This window comes from Hyla sarda, chromosome 6, assembly GCF_029499605.1.
Source record: "Hyla sarda isolate aHylSar1 chromosome 6, aHylSar1.hap1, whole genome shotgun sequence".
Taxonomy (NCBI): Eukaryota; Metazoa; Chordata; class Amphibia; order Anura; family Hylidae; genus Hyla; species Hyla sarda.
In genome coordinates, this window is record NC_079194.1 from 80,234,963 (window position 1) to 80,259,302 (window position 24,340).

Below are 24,340 nucleotides of genomic sequence, written 5' to 3' on the forward strand. Positions count from 1 at the left end.
GATCCCCCTGTGCTTTTTAATTCCCCCTTTATTACCCTCTATGCAAATTCATCACCCCCTCTTTAACATCCCCTGTGCCATTTTATTCCCCCTTTATCCCCCTGTGCCACTTCATAAAAGGGGGGGGGGTGATGAATTTACACAGAGAGTAATGAAGGGGGAATGAAATGGCACGGGTGGGGGGGATCAAGGGGAAATGATATGGAACAGAGGGTATGGGGGCGGATAATTTGGCAGAAGGAATAAGATGGCACAATATATAAAATGGGGGATGAAATGATGAGGGAATATTCTACTGTAATATTGCTTTTTATAATGTTTTATAGGTAATTACACTCAGGAATGAGTACAGGACTGTGGCCACATGAATCAAAAGGATTACACAAGTTTTCAGGTTGTAATATTCTTTCCTTTCATCGGAACATATGTTTTGGGATAACAGAATACATTACACACAAAGAGTTCTTAGTAAAAAGATATCCTATTTATATACCATAAGACAAATACCTTTTTTTTCCAACATTGTTTCTATCATTTAAATAGTATGGAGACATTATATTGATTCTGGTTAACTTATACAGTCATGGCTGTAAATGTTGGCACCCCTGAAATTTTTCTAGAAAATGAATATTTCTCACAGAAAAAGATTGCAGTAACACACGTTTTGCTATACACATGTTTATTCCCTTTGTGTGTATTGGAACTTAACCAAAAAAGGGAGGAAAAAAAGCAAATTGGACATAATGTCACCAAACTCCAAAAATGGTCTGGACAAAATTATTGGCACCCTTTCAAAATTGTGGAAAAATAAAACTCACCTGGGGCAAGTAACAGATGTGGCCAATATAAAAATCACACCTAAAAGCAGACAAATTGGAGAGAAGTTCACTTAGTCTTTGCATTGTCTGTGTGTGCCACACTAAGCATGGACAACAAAAAGAGGAGAAGAGAACTGTCTGAGGACTTCAGAACCAAAATTATGGAAAAATATCAACAATCTCTAGGTTACAAGTCCATCTGCCAAGATGTAGATTTGCCTTTGTCCACAGTGCGGCTACATTATGGCAGCTAATCTCCCTGGGTGTGGACGTAAGAGAAAAATTGATGAAAGGTGTCAATGCAGGATAGTCAAGATGGTGGATAAGCAGCCCTAAACAAGTTCCAAAGATATTCAAGGTGTCCTGCGGGATCAGGGAGCATTAGTGTCAGCGCAAACTATCCGTCGACATTTAAATGAAATGAAACGCTATGGCAGGAGACCCAGGAGGACCCCACTACTGACACAGAGATATTAAAAAACAAGACTACATTTTGCCAAAATGAACTTGAGTAAGCCAAAATCCTTCTGGGAAAACGTCTTTTTGGTAAAGCACATCATTCTACTGTTTACTGAAAATGGAATGAGGCCTACAAAGAAAACATTGTACCTACAGTGAAATATGGTGGAGGTTCAATGATGTTTTGGGGTTTGTTTTGCTGCCTCTGGCACTGGGTGCCTTGAATGTGTGTAAGGCATCATGAAATCTGAGGATTACCAATGGATTTTGGGTTGCACTGTACAGCCCAGTGTCAGAAAGCTGTGTTTGCATCCGAGATCTTGGGTCTTAGACCAGGACAATGACCCCAGACATACGTCAAAAGCTCCCAGAATTGGATGGCAACAAAGCGCTGGAGAGTTCTGAAGTGGCAGCAATGAGTCCAGATCTAAATCCCATTGAACACCTGTCGAGAGATCTTAAAATTGCTGTTGGGAAAAGGCGCCTTCCAATAAGAGAGACCTGGAGCAGTTTGCAAAGGAAGAGTGTGGTCCAATATTCTTGCTGAGAGGTGTAAGAAGCTTATTGATGGTTATAGGAAGAGACTGATTTCAGTAATTTTTTCCAAACGGTGTGCAACCAAATATTAAGTTAAGGGTGCCAATAATTTTGTCCAGCCCATTTTTGGAGTTTGGTGTGACATTATGTCCAATTTCCTTTTTTTCCTCCATTTTTTTTTGGTTTAGTTCCAATACACACAAAGGGAATAAACATGTGTATACAGTAGCAAAACATGTGTTACTGCAATTCTTTTCTGTGAGAAATTCTTCATTTTGTAGAAAAATTTAAGGAGTGCCATCATTTACGGCCATGACTGTCTGTGTGTCTCGTACAAGTTTTATTGCTGTTATATTCCACAGACATGTGAAGATGGGAATATATGATAATTGTCACCAAATGCCCTATTTTCTTTGTTCTTTCAGACCTGTTGTCTAATTGTTAATGGAACTTTTCATGTATCAGTTTTTTCTTTTGGAAAATTCAAACATTTTCAAAAACAAACAATTATATATATATATATATATATATATATATATATATATATATATAAAAGAAGAATTTTGAGCCCTTTTCCCTATTAAGGAACATCTCTCAATAGTGGACACTTTTTTATTCCCGTGAGTGTCCACTATTGGGAGATTCTAATAAATATATATTATATATATATATATATATTTATATATATATATATATATATATATATATATATATATATATCACACAGGAAAAAAAACGTCCGGCACTCGGGAAGATGCAGGTAAAACTTGTCAATGGCTTTATTCACACGCTTAGGCAGGACACAATCCTGCCAAAGTGTGTGAATAAAGCCATTGACAAGTTTTACCTGCATCTTCCCGAGTGCCGGACGTTTTTTTTCCTGTGTGATTTCTACTAAGCCGGGAGCGGTACCGGTGTCCGTAGCACGAGATAGTGCAGCAAACGCGAGAGTGGTGAGCAGCCTGACTTTATCTGCATATATATATATATATATAGCATTTGGGTCCGTTTTTCCAGCCTTGTACGGCTGGAAAAAATTGTACAAAAAAATTGTGTCAACAGGAGGTTTCACACACAGCTTTTTTTAGGAAAAAAGAAGCTACTGTATTTTCAGCAGAAAGAAGTATGATCTTTTATCATTATATTTTTCATTACTTTTGAGCCCACTGCTGTTTTTTTTTTTTTTTTTTTTAAATTGAACAAAAAACCATCGCAAAAACTACAGTGCTTTTCCAAAAGAAATACTGAGGGAAAAATCTTCTGAATTTTGTCAAAAACTCTTTTATTGTGACCTTTCTTGGGTATTTTTTTATCACAGTTTTTGTATCATTTTTTCCTAAAGAGTGTGTTTTAGTACACAATTTTTTTTGCTTGTGTTTCAGAAAAACAAACAAACAAAAAAAAAAAATACTTCTATAGGCCAATGAGAGAAAACCATCACCAACTGGGTGAAAAAAACACCACTACTAGAGCATGTTTTCTTTTTGAAAAAACTTCCACTGAACCAAACAATGCACTGCAAAGAAAGTGCTACTAAATTTAGAGGTATAGTGTTATATAGAGAATACCATTTGACTCCCAACACCAGGACACAGCATTTTTCCCAAATGTTTTTTTTTTTTTTTTTAAAGAGGCACAAAAAATGCTGTGTTTTTAAAAGAAAGATTCCATGTTTGAAAACACTGCCAGGTGTAAAGACAGTCTTAGGCTGGGTTCACATATATCAGTCGTCCGGCACAGTTTCCCTCCGGCGTGCACCGGAGGGAAATTGATGCTAGAACTGATCCCATTCATTTGAATGGGACAGTTCACAATCATCCAGCGTCTCAATTTTGACGCCGGATGGTTGGACATACCGGAGGGCACCGCGTTCCCCTGTCCGTTGCCCAGAAACAATGGACGCCGCATGCCATACAACTGATGACAAGTTGTCATCAGTTGTGGCATCAGTTGCGTCGAGATTTAGGCTGAGTTCACCTATGCTGGATGCCGGACATATGTGAACCCAGCCTTAGAGGAGTATCACACATCTTTTTTTGGGGAAGCTTTTCATTCAGTTTTTAGCCAAAACCAGAAGTTTCAAAGAATTGAGAAATGTAAATGAAGGACGTCTTCTCTGGATGCACTTCTTACTCTGGTTCAGTGTTTGGGGCAGTGCAATGTTCCTTTTGTATTTAACATGTATTTTATGTATTCACACGCCATCTTGATGACTCTTTAACAATAACTATAATGACAATTATAAAACAAAAGAAGTTACTCTTACTTTTAAACCTTTAGAATTGTACGCTTACCTTTAAACATTGGTGCAAGCCTCCAAACTCCAAGACCACCAATAGATGTATATTGTCCCAAAGCACACTCCAAGAGGAAGAGCGGAACCCCCGCAAAAATCAGAGTTAAGAAGTATGGGATAAGGAATGCCCCTAGAAGAAATTAATAAATACATATTATTATTTATGAAAATAAATAATCTTTTTTAGAGTCAAGTAGGCATTTAAATTACAAAATGCATAAGCAATCACAAGATTATAATGTTAGGAGACGGCGCCGGGAGCTCGTGACATCATAACCCAGCCACCTCAAGATGTCATGCCCCACCCCCTCAATGCAAGTCTATGGGATGGGGCGTGGCGACCCCTAGTACTTAAGGATGCCCTGACACCTTAAGGGGCTTTGAAGCGAGTGCAGGAGCCAAACACTTACTGCTTATGCCGGGCAGCTGCACTGCAATAAACTATTTAGACGCCGTGATTAATGCCGATCACGGCATCTAAAGTGAAAGTAGAAATGTTTAGTAGCTAAGAGGAGCTTACCAAACCTGGCGATAATGATCATATATCAGAAAAAAAAGCGATGAAAAAGTCCAATCAAAACAAAAATGGTTCCGATAAAAACTATAGATCACGGCCCAAAAAATGAGCCCCCTTACATCCCTGAATACAGAAATGGACAATTTTATGCATACCAATTTTGTTAAATAAAAGCTGCAATTTTTTTTTTTTTTTTAGTAGTACAAAAAAAAAAAAACTATATAAATTGAGTATCATTTTAATCACATTGATCTATAGAATAAACATAATGTGTAATTTTTACCATAACTTGCATTGCGTAAAAACAAATCCCCCAAAAGTTGTAAAATTGCAGTTTTCTTATACATTTCCACCCATAAATAATAATTTTTAGGTTTTTTTGGTACATTTTATGTTCAAATAAAAGGTGTCGTTACAATGTAAAAATGGTTGCACAAAAAACAAGCCCTCACATTGTTCTGTAGGTGGGAAAAATAAAAGAGTTATGAATTCTGAAAAGGAACTGTCCAGAGCAGGCACAAATCCCCATAGCAAACCTCTCATGCTCTGGACAGTTCCTGACATAGACAGAGTTGTCAGCAGAGAGCAATGTGGTCAGACAGAAAAGAACTACACAACTTCCTCTGCAGTATACAGCAGCTGATAAGTACTGGAAGGATTACGATTTTTAAATAGAAGAAATTAACAAAGTTGTAGAACTTTCTGGCACCAATTGATTAGAAAAAGTTTGTTTTCCACCAGAGTACCCCTTTAAGGTCCTTTGGGGGTTAAGCAGCTCAGCACCACATTCTTGATACTCAAGCCCAGGGAAAAAAAATCATGGTTTTGCAAGTTTGGTGTGTTCAATATGATTGTCCTGTAATTTTACAGTCTGTCTGCAAAAAATATACATACAAGGTGACCCTGGGATGGCTACAAGAAGACAACATTTGCACAAATATTTTAGCACTAATTGCAAGCCTACTGTCTAATACAGTGTGTCTCCAGCTGTTTCAAAACGACAACTCCCAGCATGCACAGACATGCCTTTGACCAATATTGCTGTAATTGTCAGACTTTTGCTTTTATGTGAAAACATGGAGAAAGAGGTAATCTAAAGCTGGGTTCACATATGTCTGACATTCAGCAAAGGTGAACTCAGCGTAGAACTCAACGCAACTGATGCCACAACTGATGACAAGTTGTTATCAGTTGTATGGCATCCGGCGCAAGCACCCCTGTCCGGTGCTCTCTGGCGTGTCCAATCATTCGGTGTCAAAATTGAGACGCTGGATGATTGTGAACTGTCGCATTCAAATGAATTGGATCCGTTCTAGCAACCTTTTTTCCTCTGGTGCACGCCAGTGGGAAACTGTGCCAGATATGTGAACCCAGCCTAAGATACTACACTGCATTGACACCTGTAACTGGATGTCGGCATTGTGCAGCTGAGGTGTCTCTCATTGTCTGTACTCAGTTTCATAACTAGAAGAGGAGCTGTGAGGTGGAGAGAGGTGACAGGGGAATTCATAGTTTTGGTGCATCCCCCTTGCAGATGTGGCAGGTTTTAAGAATATGTGCTCGATATGCTGCTATAAACTTCAGCACAAAGTGATATGAGGGATATGAGGACAGGATATGAGGTCGGGATATGGGGTCGGAATATGAGGACGGGATATGAGGTTGGGATATGAGGTCGGGATATGGGGACAGGATATGGGGATGGGATATGAGGATGGAATATGAGGATGGGATATGAGAACAAAATATGAGGACAGGATATGAGGTCAGAATATAAGAAGGGGATATGGGATCGGGATATGAGGAGAGGATATGGGGTCAAGATTTTGGGACGGAATATGAGGACAAAAGCTTCCTCCCTTGTTGGTTTTCCCCCACAAGGGTAAGGTAGGAAAAACCGGGCCGTGCCAGGTACTCAGCTAGTGTGTGTATATATATATACATTTGGCTTTGCCCTCCCTTAATAGGACCTCTGGGCACTGTAAGATACAGTGCACATACGCACCTCGCTCAAGCGTCATGGATATGTTGGCCACGCCCACTATGACACACTGCTGCCTGCTGATGTGAGCGCTATGGCGCCGACTCTGGCGTCTACATTTTGCATATGTTTCCTGTTTCCTGTCCTGGATTCTGTCTCTGATATGATAACTGCATTATTACACCTGCACAGTAATTTTGATTTGTTTCATTTACGCTGTATTTCACTATGATATGCTTTTTATTCTACATGTTTGTATCCACTTTATTAGTTGTCTTCATTCAACTGTACCTATATGACTTTTGACACATGGATTTATGTATTTCACATTATTAATATTAAAGGGGTACTCCGGTGGAAAACAATTTATTTTAAATCAACTGGTGCCAGAAAGTTAAGCAAATTAGTAAATTACTTCTATTAAAAAATCTAAATCCTTCCAGTACTTATCAGCTGCTGTATACTACAGAGAAAGTTATTTTCTTTTTGAATTTATTTTTTGTCTGTCCACAGTGCTCTCTGCTGACACCTCTGTCCATGTCAGGAACTGTCATGAGTAGAAGCAAATCCCCATAGCTAACCTATCCTGCTCTGGATAGTTTCTGACATGGACAGAGGTGTCAGCAGAGAGCACTGTGGTCACACAGAAAATAAATTAAAAAAGAAAAGAACTTTCTCTGTAGTAAACAGCTGCTGATAAGTACTGTAAGGATTGAGATTTTTTAATAGAAGTAATTTACAAATCTAGATAACTTTCTTGCACCAGCTGATTTAAAATAAATTGTTTTCCACCAGAGTACTCCTTTAATTGCAATTAAGTGTTGTTTTAATTGTGAACACACCAAAAGACAGGCACAGCATAAAGTGCAGACTGTAAGGGTGCAACCAGTTGCCAAAAATAATGACTTTCAAAAAAAAAAAAAAAAATGCACAACCAGAAAATTGAAATAATAAAGCAGAAATATTTTATTAAACACAAAAATGAGCACAAAGACAATTAAAACCACTAAAATATACAGATCGAGTGAAGGAATGTAATCCTGCTACATTTAACTCTATGCTCGGTTTAATGACCAAAGGGGAGAGGGTCCCAGTTTAATAGAATAATACATTGCAGCAGCACCCACAGTAGTAGAAAAATAATACTATATATATATATATATATATATATATATACCACACAAAGTGCAAATATCAATAAGCACACATATGAATAAAGTGCCTGAGTATACTAAAAGTGCCATATGCATCCAAGCAGCCACCCCTGTGCAAGTCACCAGTTTAGGCCTCAAATGAACATGGTGCACTCTCACTCCTGAGCTCTGTTGTGCACCCGCAGAGCACTTTATACCACACAAAGTGCAAATATCAATAAGCACACGTATGAATAATAAAGTGCCTTTATATACCAAAAGTGCCATGTGCATCCAAATATACAAAATTATGTGCGATGAAAACAAAGCTGCTGGGGTGCTCGCAAACTGACCAATATTAACAAAAAACTATTGGGACACCATAATCCAAACACAAGGCATAGCAAGCTTCCACAGGACACACATAGATAGTCCACTGATCCTGCCAAAATTAGCATGTTTGGCTAACTTTAACCCCTTGGGGACTAAGCCCATTATGGCTTTAAGGACCAGAGCATTTTTTTGCTAATCTGACCACTGTCACTTTAAGCATTGATAACTCTGGGATGCTTTTACTTATGAATTTGATTCCGAGAAAGTTTTTTCCTGACATATTCTACTTCATGTTATTGGTAAATTTTTGTCGATAATACCTGCATAATTTCTTGGTGAAAAAATTCAAAATTTCATGAAAGGATTGAACATTTTAAATTTTTCTAACTTTGAAGCTCTCTGCTTGTAAGGAAAGTGGACATACTAAATAAATTATATATTGATTCAAATATACAATATGTCTTCTTTATGTTTGCATCATAAAATTGACATGTTTTTAGTTTATGAAGACATTAGAGGGCTTCAAAGTTCAGCAGCAATTTTCCAATTTTTCACGTAAATTTCAAAATCTGAATTTTTCAGGGACCAGTTCAGTTTTTAAGTGAATTTAAAGGTCTTTATGTTAGAAATACCCCAATATGGATGCCATTATGAAAACTGCACCCTCAACGTATTCAAAATGACATTCAGAAAGTTTGTTAACCCTTTAGGTGTTTCACAGAAATAGCAGCAAAGTGGAGGGGAAAATTCAAAATCTTCATTTTTTACACTAACATGTTCTTGTGGATCCATATTTTTTATTTTTACAAGGGGTAAAAGGAGAAAAAAAACTGAAAAATTTGTAACCTAATTTCTCTCAAGCAAGGAAATACCTCATATGTAGATGTAAAGTGCTCTGCAAGCGCACTACAGAAGAGAAGGAACAACATTTTGGAGAGAGAATTTTGCTGAAATGGTTTTTGGAAGCCCCCATGGTGCCAGATCAGCAAAAAAAAAAAACACATGGCACACTATTTGGGAAACTACACCCCTCAAGGAACGTAATAAGGGGTATAGTGAGCCTTAACACCCCACAGGTGATTGACGAACTTACATTAAAGTAGGACGAGAAACTTAAAAATTTTATTTTTTTCACAAAAATGCTGATGTTACCCCAAATTTTTCATTTTCACAAGGGGTAATAGGTGAAAATGTCCCCCAAAATTTGTAACCCCATTTCTTTCGAGTAAGGAAATATCTCATATGTGGATGTAAAGTGCTCTGTGGGTGCACTAGAGGGCTCAGAAGGGAAGGAGCGACATTGGGCTTTTGGAGAGAGTATTTGGTTGGAATAGAAGTCGGGGGCCATGTGCTTTTACAAAGCCCCCATGGTGTCAGAACAGTGGACTCCCCCCACATGTGACCCCATTTTGGAAACTACACTCTTCACGATATGTGACAAGGGGTGCAGTGAGATTTTGCACCCCACTGGTGTTTGTCAGATTTTTGGAACAGTGGGCTTTGCAAATGAAAAATAAAATGTTTCATTTTTACGGACCACTGTTCCAAAAATCTGTCAGACACCTGTGGGGTGTAAATGCTCACTGCACTCCTTGTTACGTTCCGTGAGGGGTGTAGTTTCTGAAATTGTGTCACATGTGGGTAGTTTTTTTTTTTGCAATTAAGTCAGAACCGCTGTAACCAGCAGCCACCCCTGTGCAAGTCACCAGTTTAGGCCTCAAATGTACATAGTGCACTCAGTTAGATACATTCATGGAACAAAATAACATTAATGCTTATGAAGAAATATAAAATCCCATCCCTTCCCCAATATCGCGCCACACCCCTACCCCTTAATTCCCTGGTTGAACTTGATGGACATATGTCTTTTTTCGACCGTACTAACTATGTAACTATGTAACTATGTAACTCTCACTCCTGAGCTGTTGTGTGCCCGCAGAGCACTTTACGCCCACATATGGGATATTTCCGTACTTGGGAGGAATTCTGTTTCAAATTTTGGGGGTCTTTTCTTCCTTTTACCCCTTATGAAAATAAAAAGTATGGGGCAATATCAGCATGTTAGTGTAAACAATAAAAAAAATGTACACTAACATGCTGGTGTACACTCCAACTTTACCTTTTTATAAGGGGTAAAAAGAGAAAAAGCCCCATAAAATTTGCAACACAATTTCTCCCGAGTACAGAGATACCCCTTTTGTGGCGTTAAAATGTGGCCTTGAAATACGACAAGGCTCCGGAGTGAGAAAGCGCCATGCGCATTTGAGGCCTAAATTAGGGATTTTCATAAGGGTGTACCCGAATGCAAGCATGGTGCATGCCTCCTCCACCAAAAATTCTGTACGTCAGTTTTCCCCAAAAAGGGTGCCTACAGCTGTTGCAAAACTCCCAGCATGCCTGGACAGTCAATGGCTGTCCGGCAACACTGGGAGTTGTTATTTTGCAACAGCTGGAGGCTCCGTTTTGGCGATAGTGCTGTATGCAATGTTTTAAATTTTTATAGTGGGGGGGTGGGGGTGCAACAGTGTAAGGGTGTGTATATGTAGTGTTTTACTCTTTATTTAGTGTAGTGTACTGTTCTTAGGGTACATTCACATGGGCGGGGGTTTACATCGAGTTTCCCACTGGAAGTTTGAGCTGCAGTGGAAAAACTGTCACAGCTCATATTTGAAGCAGGAAACTCATTGTAAACCCTGTACAGTCACTTGGGGGGGGAGGGTGGCAAACCTTCAGCTATTGCAAAACTACACCTCCCAGCATGCACTGATAGACCATGCATGCTGGGAGTTATAGTTATGCAACAGCTAGAGGAACACGGGTTGGGAAACACTGAGTTAAGTTTTTTAAGTGTTTCCGCACCACTGCCTGTTTCCTAACTCAGTGTTTCCCAACCCGTGTGTCTCCAGCTGTTGCAAAACTACACTGCTCAAAAAAATAAAGGGAACACTAAGATAACGCATCCTAGTTCTGAATGAATTATCTAATCGTATGAAATACTTTCGTCTTTACATAGTTGAATGTGCTGACTACAGAATCACACAAAAATGATCAATGGAAATCAAATTTATCAACCAATGGAGGTCTGGATATGGAGTCACACTCAAAATAAAAATGGAAAACCACACTACAGGCTGATCCAACTTTGATGTAATGTCCTTAACACAAGTCAAAATGAGGCTCAGTAGTGTGTGTGGCCTCCATGTGCCCGTATGACCTCCCTACAATGCCTGGGCATGCTCCTGATGAGGTGGCGGATGGTCTCCTGAGGGATGTCCACCCAGACCTGGACTAAAGCATCTGCCAACTCCTGGACAGTCTGTGGTGCAACATGGCATTGGTGGATGAAGTGAGACATGATGTCCCAGATGTGCTCAATCGGATTCAGGTCTGGGGAACGGGCCGGCCAGTCCATAGCATCAATGCCTTCATCTTGCAGGAACTGCTGACACACTCCAGCCACATGAGGTCTAGCATTGTCTTGCATTAGGAGGAACCAAGGGCCAACTGCACCAGCATATCGTCTCACAAGGGGTCTGAGGATCTCATCTCGGTACCTAATGGCAGTCAGGCTACCTCTGGCAAGCACATGGAGGGCTGTGCGGCCCCCCAAAGAAAGGCCACCCCACACCATTACTGACCCACCGCCAAACCGGTCATGCTGGAGCATGTTGCAGGCAGCAGAACGTTCTCCATGGCGTCTCTGTCACATGTGCTCAGTGTGTACCTGCTTTCATCTCTGTAGAGCACAGGGCGCCAGTGACGAACTTGCCAATCTTGGTGTTCTCTGGCAAATGCCAAACATCCTGCACGTTGTTGGCCTGTAAGCACAAACCCCACCTGTGGACGTCAGGCCCTCATACCACCCTCATGGAGTCTGTTTCTGACCGTTTGAGTAGACACATGCGCATTTTTGGCCTGCTGGAGGTAATTTTGCAGGGCTCTGGCAGTGTTCCTCCTGCTCCTCCTTGTACAAAGACAGAAATAGCGGTCCTGCTGCTGGGTTGTTGCCCTTCTACAGCCTCCTCCACGTCTCCTGATGTACTGGCCTGTCTCCTGGTAGCACCTCCATGCTCTGGACACTATGCTGACAGACACAGCAAACCTTCTTGCCACAGCTCACATTGATGTGCCATCCTGGATAAGCTGCACTACCTGAGCAACTTGTGTGGCTTGTAGACTCATGCTACCAAAACAAAGAAGCAGAGGAACTGAGAAGTGGTCTGTGATCACCCCCTGCAGAACCACTCCTTTATTGGGGGTGTCTTGCTAATTGCCTATCATTTGATTTCTGAGTGAATAGTGTGATTTCACAGAAGTGTGATTGACTTGGAGTTACATTGTGTTGTTTAAGTGTTTCCCTTATATTTTTGAGCAGTGTACAACTCCCAGCATGAATGGTCTGTCAGCGCTTATAGTTTTGCAACAGCTGGAGGCACACGGGTTGGGAAATACTGAGTTAGGAAACAGACAATGTTTCCCAACCAGTGTGCCTCCAGTTGTTGCAAAACTATAACTCCCAGCATGCCCAGACAGCCGAAGGGTATGCTGGGAGTTGTAGTTATGCAACAACTGGAGGACAACAGTTTGGAGACCACTGTGTAGTGGTCATCAAAATATAGCCCTCCAGATGTTGTAAAACTTCAACTTCAAGCATGCCCAGACTGCTCAGGCATGCTGGGGGTTGTAGTTCGGCAACATCTGAAGGGCACAGTTTGGAAACCACTGCACAGTGGTCTCCAAACTGTGGCCCTCCAGATGGTGCAGAACTACAACTCCCAGCATGCCGAGACAGCCAAAGGCTGTCTGGGCATGCTGGGAGTTGTAGTTGTGAAACTCCAAAGGGCAGCAGGCTGCTGAAGGTCCTCCAGGTTCCTACCCGGGTCCTCCAGGTATCTGCTGCCAGTTCCCCTGCCTAACGGCCCCCGCAGCCATCGCTGCCATCCTCCACCGCTTTGTCTGGACTTCCAGGGGCGGGCAGAGAGGGGATCTCAACAAACACTTATCCCATATCCTGTGGATGGGGGATACGTGTTAAAGGGGTATTCCAGGAAAAAACTTTTTTTTATATATCAACTGGCTCCAGAAAGTTAAACAGATTTGTAAATTACTTCTATTAAAAAATATTAATCCTTTCAGTACTTATGAGCTTCTGAAGTTAAGGTTGTTCTTTTTTTTCTAAGTGCTCTCTGATGACACGTGTCCAGTTTAGAAGAGGTTTGCTATGGGGATTTGCTTCTAAACTGGAAGTTTCCCGAGACACGTGTCATCAGAGAGCACTTAGAAAGAAAAGAACAACCTTAACTTCAGAAGCTCATAAGTACTGAAAGGATTAAGATTTTTTAATAGAAGTAATTTACAAATCTGTTTAACTTTCTGGAGCCAGTTGATATATATAAAAACGTTTTTTTCCCTGGATAACCCCCTTAACCTCTTCAGGACATAGGGCGTATGGATACGCCCTGCATCCCGAGTCCTTAAGGACCGAGGGCGTATCCATACGCCCGTGGGAATTCCGGCCCCCACCGCTAGCCGGTTGGGGACCGGAGCCGGATGCCTGCTGAAATCGTTCAGCAGGCATTCCGGCATATCGCCCAGGGGGGTCATTATGCCCCCCCATGTCGGCGATGGCCGCAGATCGCTGGACAATTCAGTCCAGCGATCTGTGGCGATTCCGGGTCAATCGGGTCTCCAGTGACCCGGTGACCCGGAATTACTGGCTGTTCGGGGCCGTCTCTGACGGCCCCGAACAACCAGAGCCTGCAGGGGTGAGGTGGCACTGGTGCCACCTCACGATCGCCCTGATTCGTCGACCGGATTACCGGCCGACCAATCAGGGCGCCTGCTGCGGGTGTCACTCCCGCACCCGCTCCGCCCCTCTTCCGGAGGACGTGAGCGGGTGCGGGACGTGCACCCTGGGTGCTGGGGACCCCGATCCCCGGCGTCAATGTTGGGATCGGGGCTCCAGAAGCAGCGGCGGCAGCGGGACTGACTCTCCGGCGCTGGATAGTTGGAGGTGAATGACAGCCTCCTGCTGTTGCTTAGCAACAGCTCCCAGCATGCAAAAAGGGCATGCTGGGAGCTGTAGTTATGCAACAGCAGGAGGCAGACAACCACAACTCCCAGCATTCCCTTATGGGCATGCTGGGACTTATGGTTTTGCAACAGCTGGAGGCACATGTTTTCTATGGAAAAGTGTACCTTCAGCTGTTGTATAACTACAACTCCCAGCTTGAACAAACAGCTAAAGTGCATGCTGGGAGTTGTAGTGGTGCATCTGCTGGTTGCATAACTACAACTCCCAGCATGCCCGTTGGCTGTCGGTGACTGCTGAGAGTTGTAGTTTTGCAACAGCTGAAGGCACACTGGTTGTGAAACTCAGAGTTTTTTTTTTACCTAACTCAGTGTTTCACGACCGGTGTGCCTCCAGCTGTGGCAAACTACAACTCAGCAGTCACCGTACACCATGCACCATACATGCTGGGAGTTGTAGTTTTGCAACAGCTGGAGGCACACTGGTTGTGAAACACTGAGTTGGGTCACAAACTCAGTGATACTGTCACGATGCCGGCTGGCAGGAGGTGGATCCTCTGTGCCAGAGAGGGATTGGCGTGGACCGTGCTAGTGGACCGGTTCTAAGTCACTACTGGTTTTCACCAGAGCCCGCCGCAAAGCGGGATGGTCTTGCTGCGGCGGTAGTGACCAGGTCGTATCCACTAGCAACGGCTCAACCTCTCTGGCTGCTGAAGATAGGCGCGGTACAAGGGAGTAGACAGAAGCAAGGTCGGACGTAGCAGAAGGTCGGGGCAGGCAGCAAGGATCGTAGTCAGGGGCAACGGCAGAAGGTCTGGAACACAGGCTAGGAACACACAAAGGAACGCTTTCACTGGCACAATGGCAACAAGATCCGGCGAGGGAGTGAAGGGGAAGTGAGGTATAAATAGGGAGTGCACAGGTGAACACACTAATTGGAACCACTGCGCCAATCAGCGGCGCAGTGGCACTTTAAATCGCAGAGACCCGGCGCGCGCGCGCCCTAGGGAGCGGGGCCGCGCGCGCCGGGACAGGACAGACGGAGAGCGAGTCAGGTACGGGAGCCGGGATGCGCATCGCGAGCGGGCGCCACCCGCATCGCGAATCGCATCCCGGCTGGAGACGGTATCGCAGCGCACCGGGTCAGTGGAGCTGCCCGGAGCGCTGCGGTAGCGAGAGTGAAGCGAGCGCTCCGGGGAGGAGCGGGGACCCGGAGCGCTCGGCGTAACAGATAGATAACCAGTGTACCTACAGTTGTTGCAAAACTACAACTCTCAGCAGTCACCGACAGCCAACGGGCATGCTGGGAGTTGTAGTTTTGCAACAGCTGGATGTCCGTCCCCCCCCCCAATGTGAACATACAGGGTACACTCACATGTGCGGAGGATTACAGTAAGTATCTGGCTGCAAGTTTGAGCTGCCGCAAACTTTCTGCTGCAACTCAAACTGCCAGCGAGAAACTACTGTGAAACCCCTGCCCGTGTGACTATACCCTAAAAACACTACACTACACTAATAAAAAATAAAATAAAAAGTAAAAAACACTACATATACACATACCCCTATACAACCCCCCTCCCCTCCCCAATAAAAATGAAAAACGTCTGGTACGTCACTGTTTCCAGAACGGAGCCTCCAGCTGTTGCAAAACAACTCCCAGTATTGTCGGACAGCCGTTGACTGTCCAGGCATGCTGGGAGTTTTGCAACAGCTGGAGGCACCCTGTTTGGGAATCACTGGCGTAGAATACCCCTATGTCCACCCCTATGCAAGTCCCTAATTTAGGCCTCAAATGCGCATGGCGCTCTCACTTTGGAGCCCTGTCGTATTTCAAGGCAACAGTTTAGGGTCACATATGGGGTATCGCCGTACTCGGGAGAAATTGTGTTACAAATTTTGGGGGTATTTTCTGCTTTTACCCTTTTTAAAAATGTAAAATTTTTGGGAAAACAAGCATTTTAGGTTAAAAATTTTTTTTTTTTTTTTTTTACATATGCAAAAGTCGTGAAACACCTGTGGGGTATAAAGGTTCACTTAACCCCTTGTTACATTCCCCGAGGGGTCTAGTTTCCAAAATGGTATGCCATGTGTTTTTTTTTGCTGTCCTTGCACCATAGGGGCTTCCTAAATGTGGCATGCCCCCAGAGAAAAATTTGCTTTCAAAAAGCCAAATGTGACTCCTTCTCTTCCAAGACCTGTAGTGCGCCAGCAGAGCACTTTTCACCCCCATATGGGGTGTTTTCTGAATCGGGAGAAATTGGGCTTCAAATTTTTAGGGGTATTTTCTGCTATTACCCTTTTTAAAAATTAAACATTTTTGGGAAAACAAGCATTTTAGGTAAAAAAAAAATTTTTTTTTGACATTTGAAAAAGTCGTGAAACACCTGTGGGGTATTAAGGTTCACTTTATCCCATGTTACATTCCCCGAGGGGTCTAGTTTCCAAAATGGTATGCCATGTGGTTTTTTTTTTGCTGTTCTGGCACCATAAGGGCTTCCTAAATGCAACATGCCCCCCAAAAACCATTTCAGAAAAACGTACTCTCCAAAATCCCCTTGTCGCTTCTTCGCTTCTGAGCCCTCTACTGCGCCCGCAGAACAATTTACATAGACATATGAGGTATGTGCTTACTTGAGAGAAATTGGGCTACAAATACAAGTAAAAATTTTGTCCTTTTACCCCTTGTAAAAATTAAAAAATTGGGTCTACAAGAACATGCGAGTGTAAAAAATGAAGATTGTGAATTTTCTCCTTCACTTTGCTGCTATTCGTGTGAAACACCTAAAGGGTTAAAACATTTACTGAATGTCATTTTGAATACTTTGGGGGGTGTAGTTTTTATAATGGGGTCATTTATGGGGAATTTCTAATATGAAGACCCTTCAAATCCACTTCAAACCTGAACTGGTCCCTGAAAAATACTGAGTTTGAAAATTTTGTGAAAAATCGGAAAATTGCTGCTGACCGTTGAAGCCCTCTGGTGTCTTCCAAAAGTAAAAACTCATACATTTTATGATGCAAACATAAAGTAGACATATTGTATATGTGAATAAAATAAAAAAAAATATTTGGAATATCCATTTTCCTTACAAGCAGAGAGCTTCAAAGTTAGAAAAATGCTAAATTTTCAAATTTTTCATCAAATTTACGGATTTTTCACCAAGAAAGGATGCAAGTATCGACAAAAATTTACCACTATGTTAAAGTAGAATATGTCACGAAAAAACAATCTCGGAATCAGAATGATAACTAAAAGCATCCAAGAATTATTAATGTTTAAAGTGACAGTGGTCAGATGTGCAAAAAACGCTCTGTCCTTAAGGCCAAAATGGGCTCCGTCCTGAAGGGGTTAAAGGGCAGCAGATGTCCCTTAAGTGTAGAGAGCAGGCATGGAGGCTGAACAGAGATTGAAATGTGCCTTTCTCCATCTCTCTCGACATTTTTAACATATTTCTGTAAAAATAACATTACTATGTTGCCTATGGTGACTTCAGTCTGTAGACAACCTCAATCCCGTTGTAAAGACAATAAACAACAGCAGCAAATCAGAATCCCTCTAAATAAATTGTTTCCCTCAATAATCAAAAATGCCAAAAGTTTGAATTGATGGTTTTTTCATCTGTAAAATAAATTCTGAAGTTTTTGTAATAAGTACCATATTTTTCGCCGTATAAGATGCACTTTTTCTTCCCCAAAACTGGGGGGGAAAAGTCGGTGCGTCTTATACGGCGAATACACCCCTATCGCTGCGGTCCCTGCGGCCATCAACGGCCGGGACCCGCGGCTAATACAGGACATCACCGATCGTGGTGATGCCCTGTATTAACCCTTCAGATGCGGCGATCAAAGCTGACCACCGCGTCTGAAGGCAAAGTGACACTAACCCGGCTGTTCAGTTGGGCTGTTCGGGACCACCGCGATTTCACCGCGGCGGTCCCGAACAGCCCGACTGAATAGTCGGGTTAGTGCTTACAGGACACCGGGAGGGACCTTACCTGCCTCCTCTGTGTCTTCTCCGTTCAGGGATCCCCTGTATCGCTCTCCTTCCTCGTCATCACGTCATCGCGTATGTGCGTCGGCGTGCGTAACGACGTGATGGCGGCGAGGGAGAGCGAGGATACCCGGCCGGCAGCAGAGACGTTCCGGAGCGACGGGGACACGGCGACAGTGATGGAGCGACATCCAGGGCAGCGGTGATGGGTCCGGAGCGGCGGGGACACGTGAGTATTACCTCCTATGCAGTGGTCTTCAATCTGTGGACCTCCAGATGTTGCAAAACTACAACTCCCAGCATGCCCGCATGCTGGGAGTTGTAGTTTTGCAACATCTGGAGGTCCGCAGGTTGAAGACCAGTATTGGGTTCAAAATCTTTATTTTTTTAGGTTTTGCACATATGAATTGGGTGTGTCTTATACGCCGGTGCGTCCTATAGGGCGAAAAATACGGTAATCATTATTTGTGAACTGTAGCCAAAAAAGTAAAGTTTATAAGGGAAAATTACTAACTACACTGTTTTGGTAAATTGCATGTTAGTAAAACTCTGCCTAATTTCATTTTGCTGAATTTACTAAGAGCTGCAGTAAATCCAGCGGCACTGTGGCTGCCCTTACACTTGGTACAGAATGTACGCCAGCTTGGAACTGGCAACATTTCTGTGACTTTTGATGTTTTAACTCAGCATGCCTCCTCCATGCAAGGCCAAGTCCCTACTAGCCCCTTTCATCGATCCTTCAAGCTCTCTTGGCAAGGACGACGTACATGCTCCAAATCTTGTTAATTTCTGCATATAAATGGCCATTTTGCTTGAAAATTGCTATCTATGCAGAAAATAAAATTAGCAACATTCAACCATCCGCACAGTTGGAATGCCTTAATAAATCTCCCCTTTTATGTCCCCCGTATAATGGCTTAGTAACATTATGGGCTACATTATGATCACTACTTCAGAGCTAGGATGAGCAGACAATATCTTAAATTATCAGTAATATCTAAGATAACTACATTAGTAGATGTGCAATCCCCTAAAAGCAATGGTGTGCTGATTCAATGGTCTTAAATAAGCAAATAAAGCACACCTGCCTAAATGTGTTGGGGACATAAGAAACTTTGTTATACACCATATTGGGAAAAAATGTAATCTTTCACTGCTTCCAACACCCTATAGTTTTGCTTTCCTGTCTAAAGACTCTCTTAATATTTTTAGAAATCTATTTGTCCCCAAAACATCCTCTAGATTGGAGTAACGCAGTAAATACTAGACAGGGAGAAGGGTAATATTACATCTCTCCTTCAGTGTCTATGGCATAACGTGAGAGAAGAGAAGAGGGAGAGGTGGCGGGACCATGTATCAGTCTCTCCATCTCAGGCTGTGTGAGGTGCATGAATCAGAGGGGTGGTGGACATCACAGGGATGATTCTGTTAAGGTGTGTAATCCTGGGATAACAATTTATCACCTATACAAAGGATTGGCCACTGGGACCCCTACCAATCATGAGAACTGGTGTCTCTTGTTTCTTATGAATGAAGCATGCTTGAACATCGCTGTCATGATTGGGGGTCCCAGCAGTTGGACTCCTACATATCAGATACTTATTACCGTATATACTCGAGTATAAGCCGAGTTTTTCAGCACGATTTTTCGTGCTGAAAACACCCCCCTCGGCTTATACTCGAGTGAACTTCCCCACCCGCAGTGGTCTTCAACCTGCGGACTTCCAGAGGTTTCAAAACTACATCTCCCAGCAAGCCCGGGCAGCCATCGGCTGTCCGGGCTTGCTGTGAGTTGTAGTTTTGAAACCTCCGGAGGTCCGCAGGTTGAAGACCACTGGGCCTTCAACATCATCCAGCCCCCTCTCACCCCCTTTAGTTCTGAATACTCACCTCCGCTCGGCGCTGGTCCGGTCCTGCAGGACTGTCCGGTGAGGAGGTGGTCCGGTGGGATAGTGGTTCCGGGCTGCTATCTTCACCGGGGAGGCCTCTTCTAAGCGCTTCGGGCCCGGCCTCAGAATAGTCACGTTGCCGTGACAACGACGCAGAGGTGCGTTCATTGCCAACGTACTCCTGCGTCATTGTCAAGGCAACGCCTCTATTCCGGGCCGGAAGCGCGGAGAAGAGGCGCCCCCGGTGAAGATAGCAGCCGGGACCACCTCCTCACCGGACCACCTCCTCTCCGGACAGCCCTGCAGGACCGGACCAGTGCCGAGCGGAGGTGAGTACTCAGAACTAAAGGGGGTGAGAGGGGGCTGGAAGATGTTGAAGGCCGCAGTGGTCTTCAACCTGCGGACCTCCGGAGGTTTCAAAACTACAACTCCCAGCAAGCCCGGACAGCCGATGGCTGCCCGGGCTTGCTGGGAGTTGTAGTTTTGAAACCTCTGGAGGTCCGCAGGTTGAAGACCACTGAGGGCGAATGATGAGAAGAGGATGATGAAGGGGGGTGGGGATGATGAAGGGGGGGTGTGGGATGATTACAAGGGGATGATGAAGGGGGGATGTGTGGGATGATAAGGGGATGATGAAGGGGGGATGTGCGGGATGATAAGGGGATGATGAAGGGGGGATGTGTGGGATGATAAGGGGATGATGAAGGGGGGATGTGTGGGATGATGACAAGGGGATGATGAAGGGGGGATGTGTGGGATGATGACAAGGGGATGATGAAGGGGGGATGTGTGGGATGATAAGGGGATGATGAAGGGGGGATGTGTGGGATGATGACAAGGGGATGATGATGAGGATGTTAATGACGGGTCTGGATGATGACAGGGGGGGATGAGGTATTTCCCACCCTAGGCTTATACTCGAGTCAATAACTTTTCCTGGGATTTTGGGTTGAAATTAGGGGTCTCGGCTTATACTCGGGTCGGCTTATACTCGAGTATATACGGTACATATCCTTGCTATGCTATAATGAAAATATTTTGATTAGAGTTAATGAAGTGTGACCATCTATGTTTTATCAGTGCCCACGTGGCATGTTTCTCAGAGCCCACACGCTGTAGCTGTGCTTTTGATGGAGGCAGAAGCACTAACTCCCACTTTCTATTTATACAGGAAGATTGTTCCAGGATGTACTATATGGCCCAGATTTATCAAACTATGTGAGAGAAATAATAGCGTGATTTTCCCACCAATAACCAATAACACTCCAGCTTTGACTTTACCAGAGCTCGTTAGCTGATCTGTCATTGGCTGCTGCAGGAAAATCACTCAATTATGACCCTATTTAGCATCAAGGATGCAAGATGGACGATTATTTATTTAAATTTACCTTATTACCCACCATGCCGACAATTCTAATTCATACAGACAAAGACTGATTGGTAGAACACAGTGGGGGAGATTTATCAAAACCTGTGCACAGGAAGAGTGGAGCAGTTGCCCATAGCAACCAATCAGCTTGCTTCTTTCATTTTTAAAGAGGCCTGTGAAGAATGAAAGAGGCGATCTGATTGGTTGCTATGGGCAACTGGAGAACTCTTCCTCTTGACAGGTTTTGATAAATCTTCCCCAATGTCTATATTCTACAGTTCACAGCCACAACTACAGCCTCTTCTTGCGACAACAACAACAATCACAATCGCCTTATTCTTTGAATCATTGGGAAATTAGATGGCCTATAATTATTACCTGTACTAATTTATTTGATATACTTTTCAAACTCCTGTATAGCCCAACACTTAGTATAAAATTACAGTTAGGTTTTGTATATGTCTTATCTAGTGGTAAACCCTTTCTGTTAGTCATATCCTGTTAGATCCACTCACAATCTCATGCCTATGGGGATGCAAGACCTACTTTTCAAGGTTTTTTTTAACCCCATTTAGATACAGACTTGACATACTGTACATATAGGTCATGCAATCTATCAGGGACCATGACGTCTACTCAGAAGCTTAGCCAGCACTGATTTTATCCCTTTAAATGCCACCATCAATATTGATCACAGCATTTAAAAGGACAAATAACAGCTGCCAAGGTTTTGGGTGATTGATTGGTACCCCTGTGACACGATTGGGCAATGGGGATCATTGAATAGGCTCTCGAGTCCTAGAAAAGCATTGATCAGTATAAGTAATACAATGATTGCTTATAATAGACCCCTATAGGGAATTAAAAAGTGTAAAAAATAAAATATAAAAAGCCCTTTACCTGATGAAAATTCAAAACAATAAAAATACATATCCGATGTGTACAGAATTGTCTAAACTATTAAAATAAAATGTTTATAATCCTGTACAATGAATGGCATAAGCATTAAAACAAAGCGCCCAAAAGTTGCCTTTATTTTTCTATTTCACCCCGCAATTTATTTTCGGTTTCGCCATAGATGTTGTGGTAAAATTAGTAGTATGATTGCAATGTACAATTGATCCCATATTACTCAAACCCTCACATGGGTATGTAGATAGAAAACTGTAAGAGTTATGGCTTTTAAAATGCAAGGAGGAAAAACTGAAAAAGCAAAAAATAAAAATTGCCTTCATCATGAAGGGTCTAAAGGAAAATGCTTGGCTATTACTTGGATATTTATCAGCCAGTGAACTGTTATTCCCCAAAGAACTGGCACTGGAGGATTCTGGCAATCATTCATCACTCTCTGCCCTTCAGAATAAACATGCTTGTTTGGCCAACAGGAACAACATGAACCAAACAATGGGATCAGACATTGGAGGTATGTATCAATAATGGTGTTGCAATGTGTGATTTTATGTATGTTTTTTTGCATCAAATGGAGCGTAGTTGCGCCAAAATTTTTAATTGTCCCACGCAAGTTTGTAATTTTGGCACAAATGCAGCCCTACCAAAGGCGCAGACTCCTGCCCCCGAATTCCAAGCAAAAAATTTCTGGCTGTGTGGCAGGAGCTGAAAAGTGTTAAATCTGACTTTTGAATATTGCCAGGTTCACAAAGGTAAATCTTACACAGCTAGGTCCTTTTTGTATGTTTAAAAATGTATATACAAAATTACAGTTATGTGACATTCCTAAAGCATATAAAAAAAAAAATGATTGTGTAAAACATTTTATTTAAAGCGTACCATCAGATCCCAACAAAAAAAATATATTTTTAAATATATCACTCAGTATCTAATCCTGACCATGTACATCTAATTTTTATATATCTAGCACCTTTAATTCTTTTTTATTACTCTTTTAATTTAGCTCACTAGTCTGAATTCCTCTCAACAGGAGGGGGCGTGGCCTCACTGTGCAGGTCTCTGCCCCCTCCCTCAGTATGCTCTCTGCTCACATCTCCCCTAACATAAATAAAACTACAACTCCCAGCTCGTCCTCACTGACCGTAGCGGGACACAAGCTAACAGTGGGAGGATTTTTCCTCCAGCTGTGAGCCCTCCACTCACAGCTGTCAATCAAGGAAGTGTGTCCTTGACATAGGTGATGATGCATGGACACAGCAAGACTAGTATGTATCCAAGCAGGAATGGGGGCAGTTGTTTGATTGGCTTTTTCAGTATGAAATTCTGAAAATTTTCTAATGAAAGCAATTGCAAAACCTATTGATTTTGCATGCTTTACAACATATCAAAAGTTTTTGTATCTGACAGTGCCCATTTAAACAAAAAATAAATAAATTGTCTGTGTAACTGCTACATTATTATTTGTTGAGGAAACACAAATATTTTAATGTAAACATACATTTGTAACACACTTTGGTTGGTCAGTGTTTGAATGTTCTATCTTCTATTATTGTAGCTAATTTCTCTGTCATTTTTTTTCTTGGTGTAAGTTTGGGATTTAATGAGCATGATGGTGCCCAAAATTGCACCAAAACAAAAAGTCACAATTGACAAATTTCACACCAAGGCATGATTTAAACTGAAATCACGACTTACACTGTCAAATCAGTGATAATGTTCTAAATCATTTGGTGCAACTGATTGTCGCAAAAAGTAACATATAAAGAAAATTGCGACAAATCACTGTCAAAAAAACTGTGTAAAATCCCCCCATACCCCCCATTGTAATTGCAGGCTAAATGAGGTTTTCAGCTGGAAGCTTTAATGGGCCTTTTTTCCCCCTATAATCTCAATTACATGGTTGGAAAAGACACATTTAGTCTTTTAACTTGAAAACCCCAGAATAGTGAGTACAGCTCTGGAGTATAATACAGGATATAGCTCAGGATCAGTACAGGATAAGAAATGTAATGTATGTACACAGTGACCTCACCAGCAGAATAGTGAGTACAGCTCTTGAGTATAATACAGGATATAAC

The 24,340-nt window shown here is 42.6% G+C and overlaps 1 protein-coding gene across 1 annotated transcript in view; it reads right to left on the reverse strand.

The window, feature by feature from the left end:
• SLC6A1 (solute carrier family 6 member 1) overlaps window positions 1–24,340 on the reverse strand; it is a 252,076-nt gene that overhangs the window by 67,208 nt on the left and 160,528 nt on the right. The window contains exon 3 of the mRNA XM_056524286.1: window positions 4,109–4,240. Within this exon, the coding sequence (XP_056380261.1) occupies window positions 4,109–4,240 (132 nt within the window). The remainder of the gene's footprint in view (window positions 1–4,108; window positions 4,241–24,340) is intronic.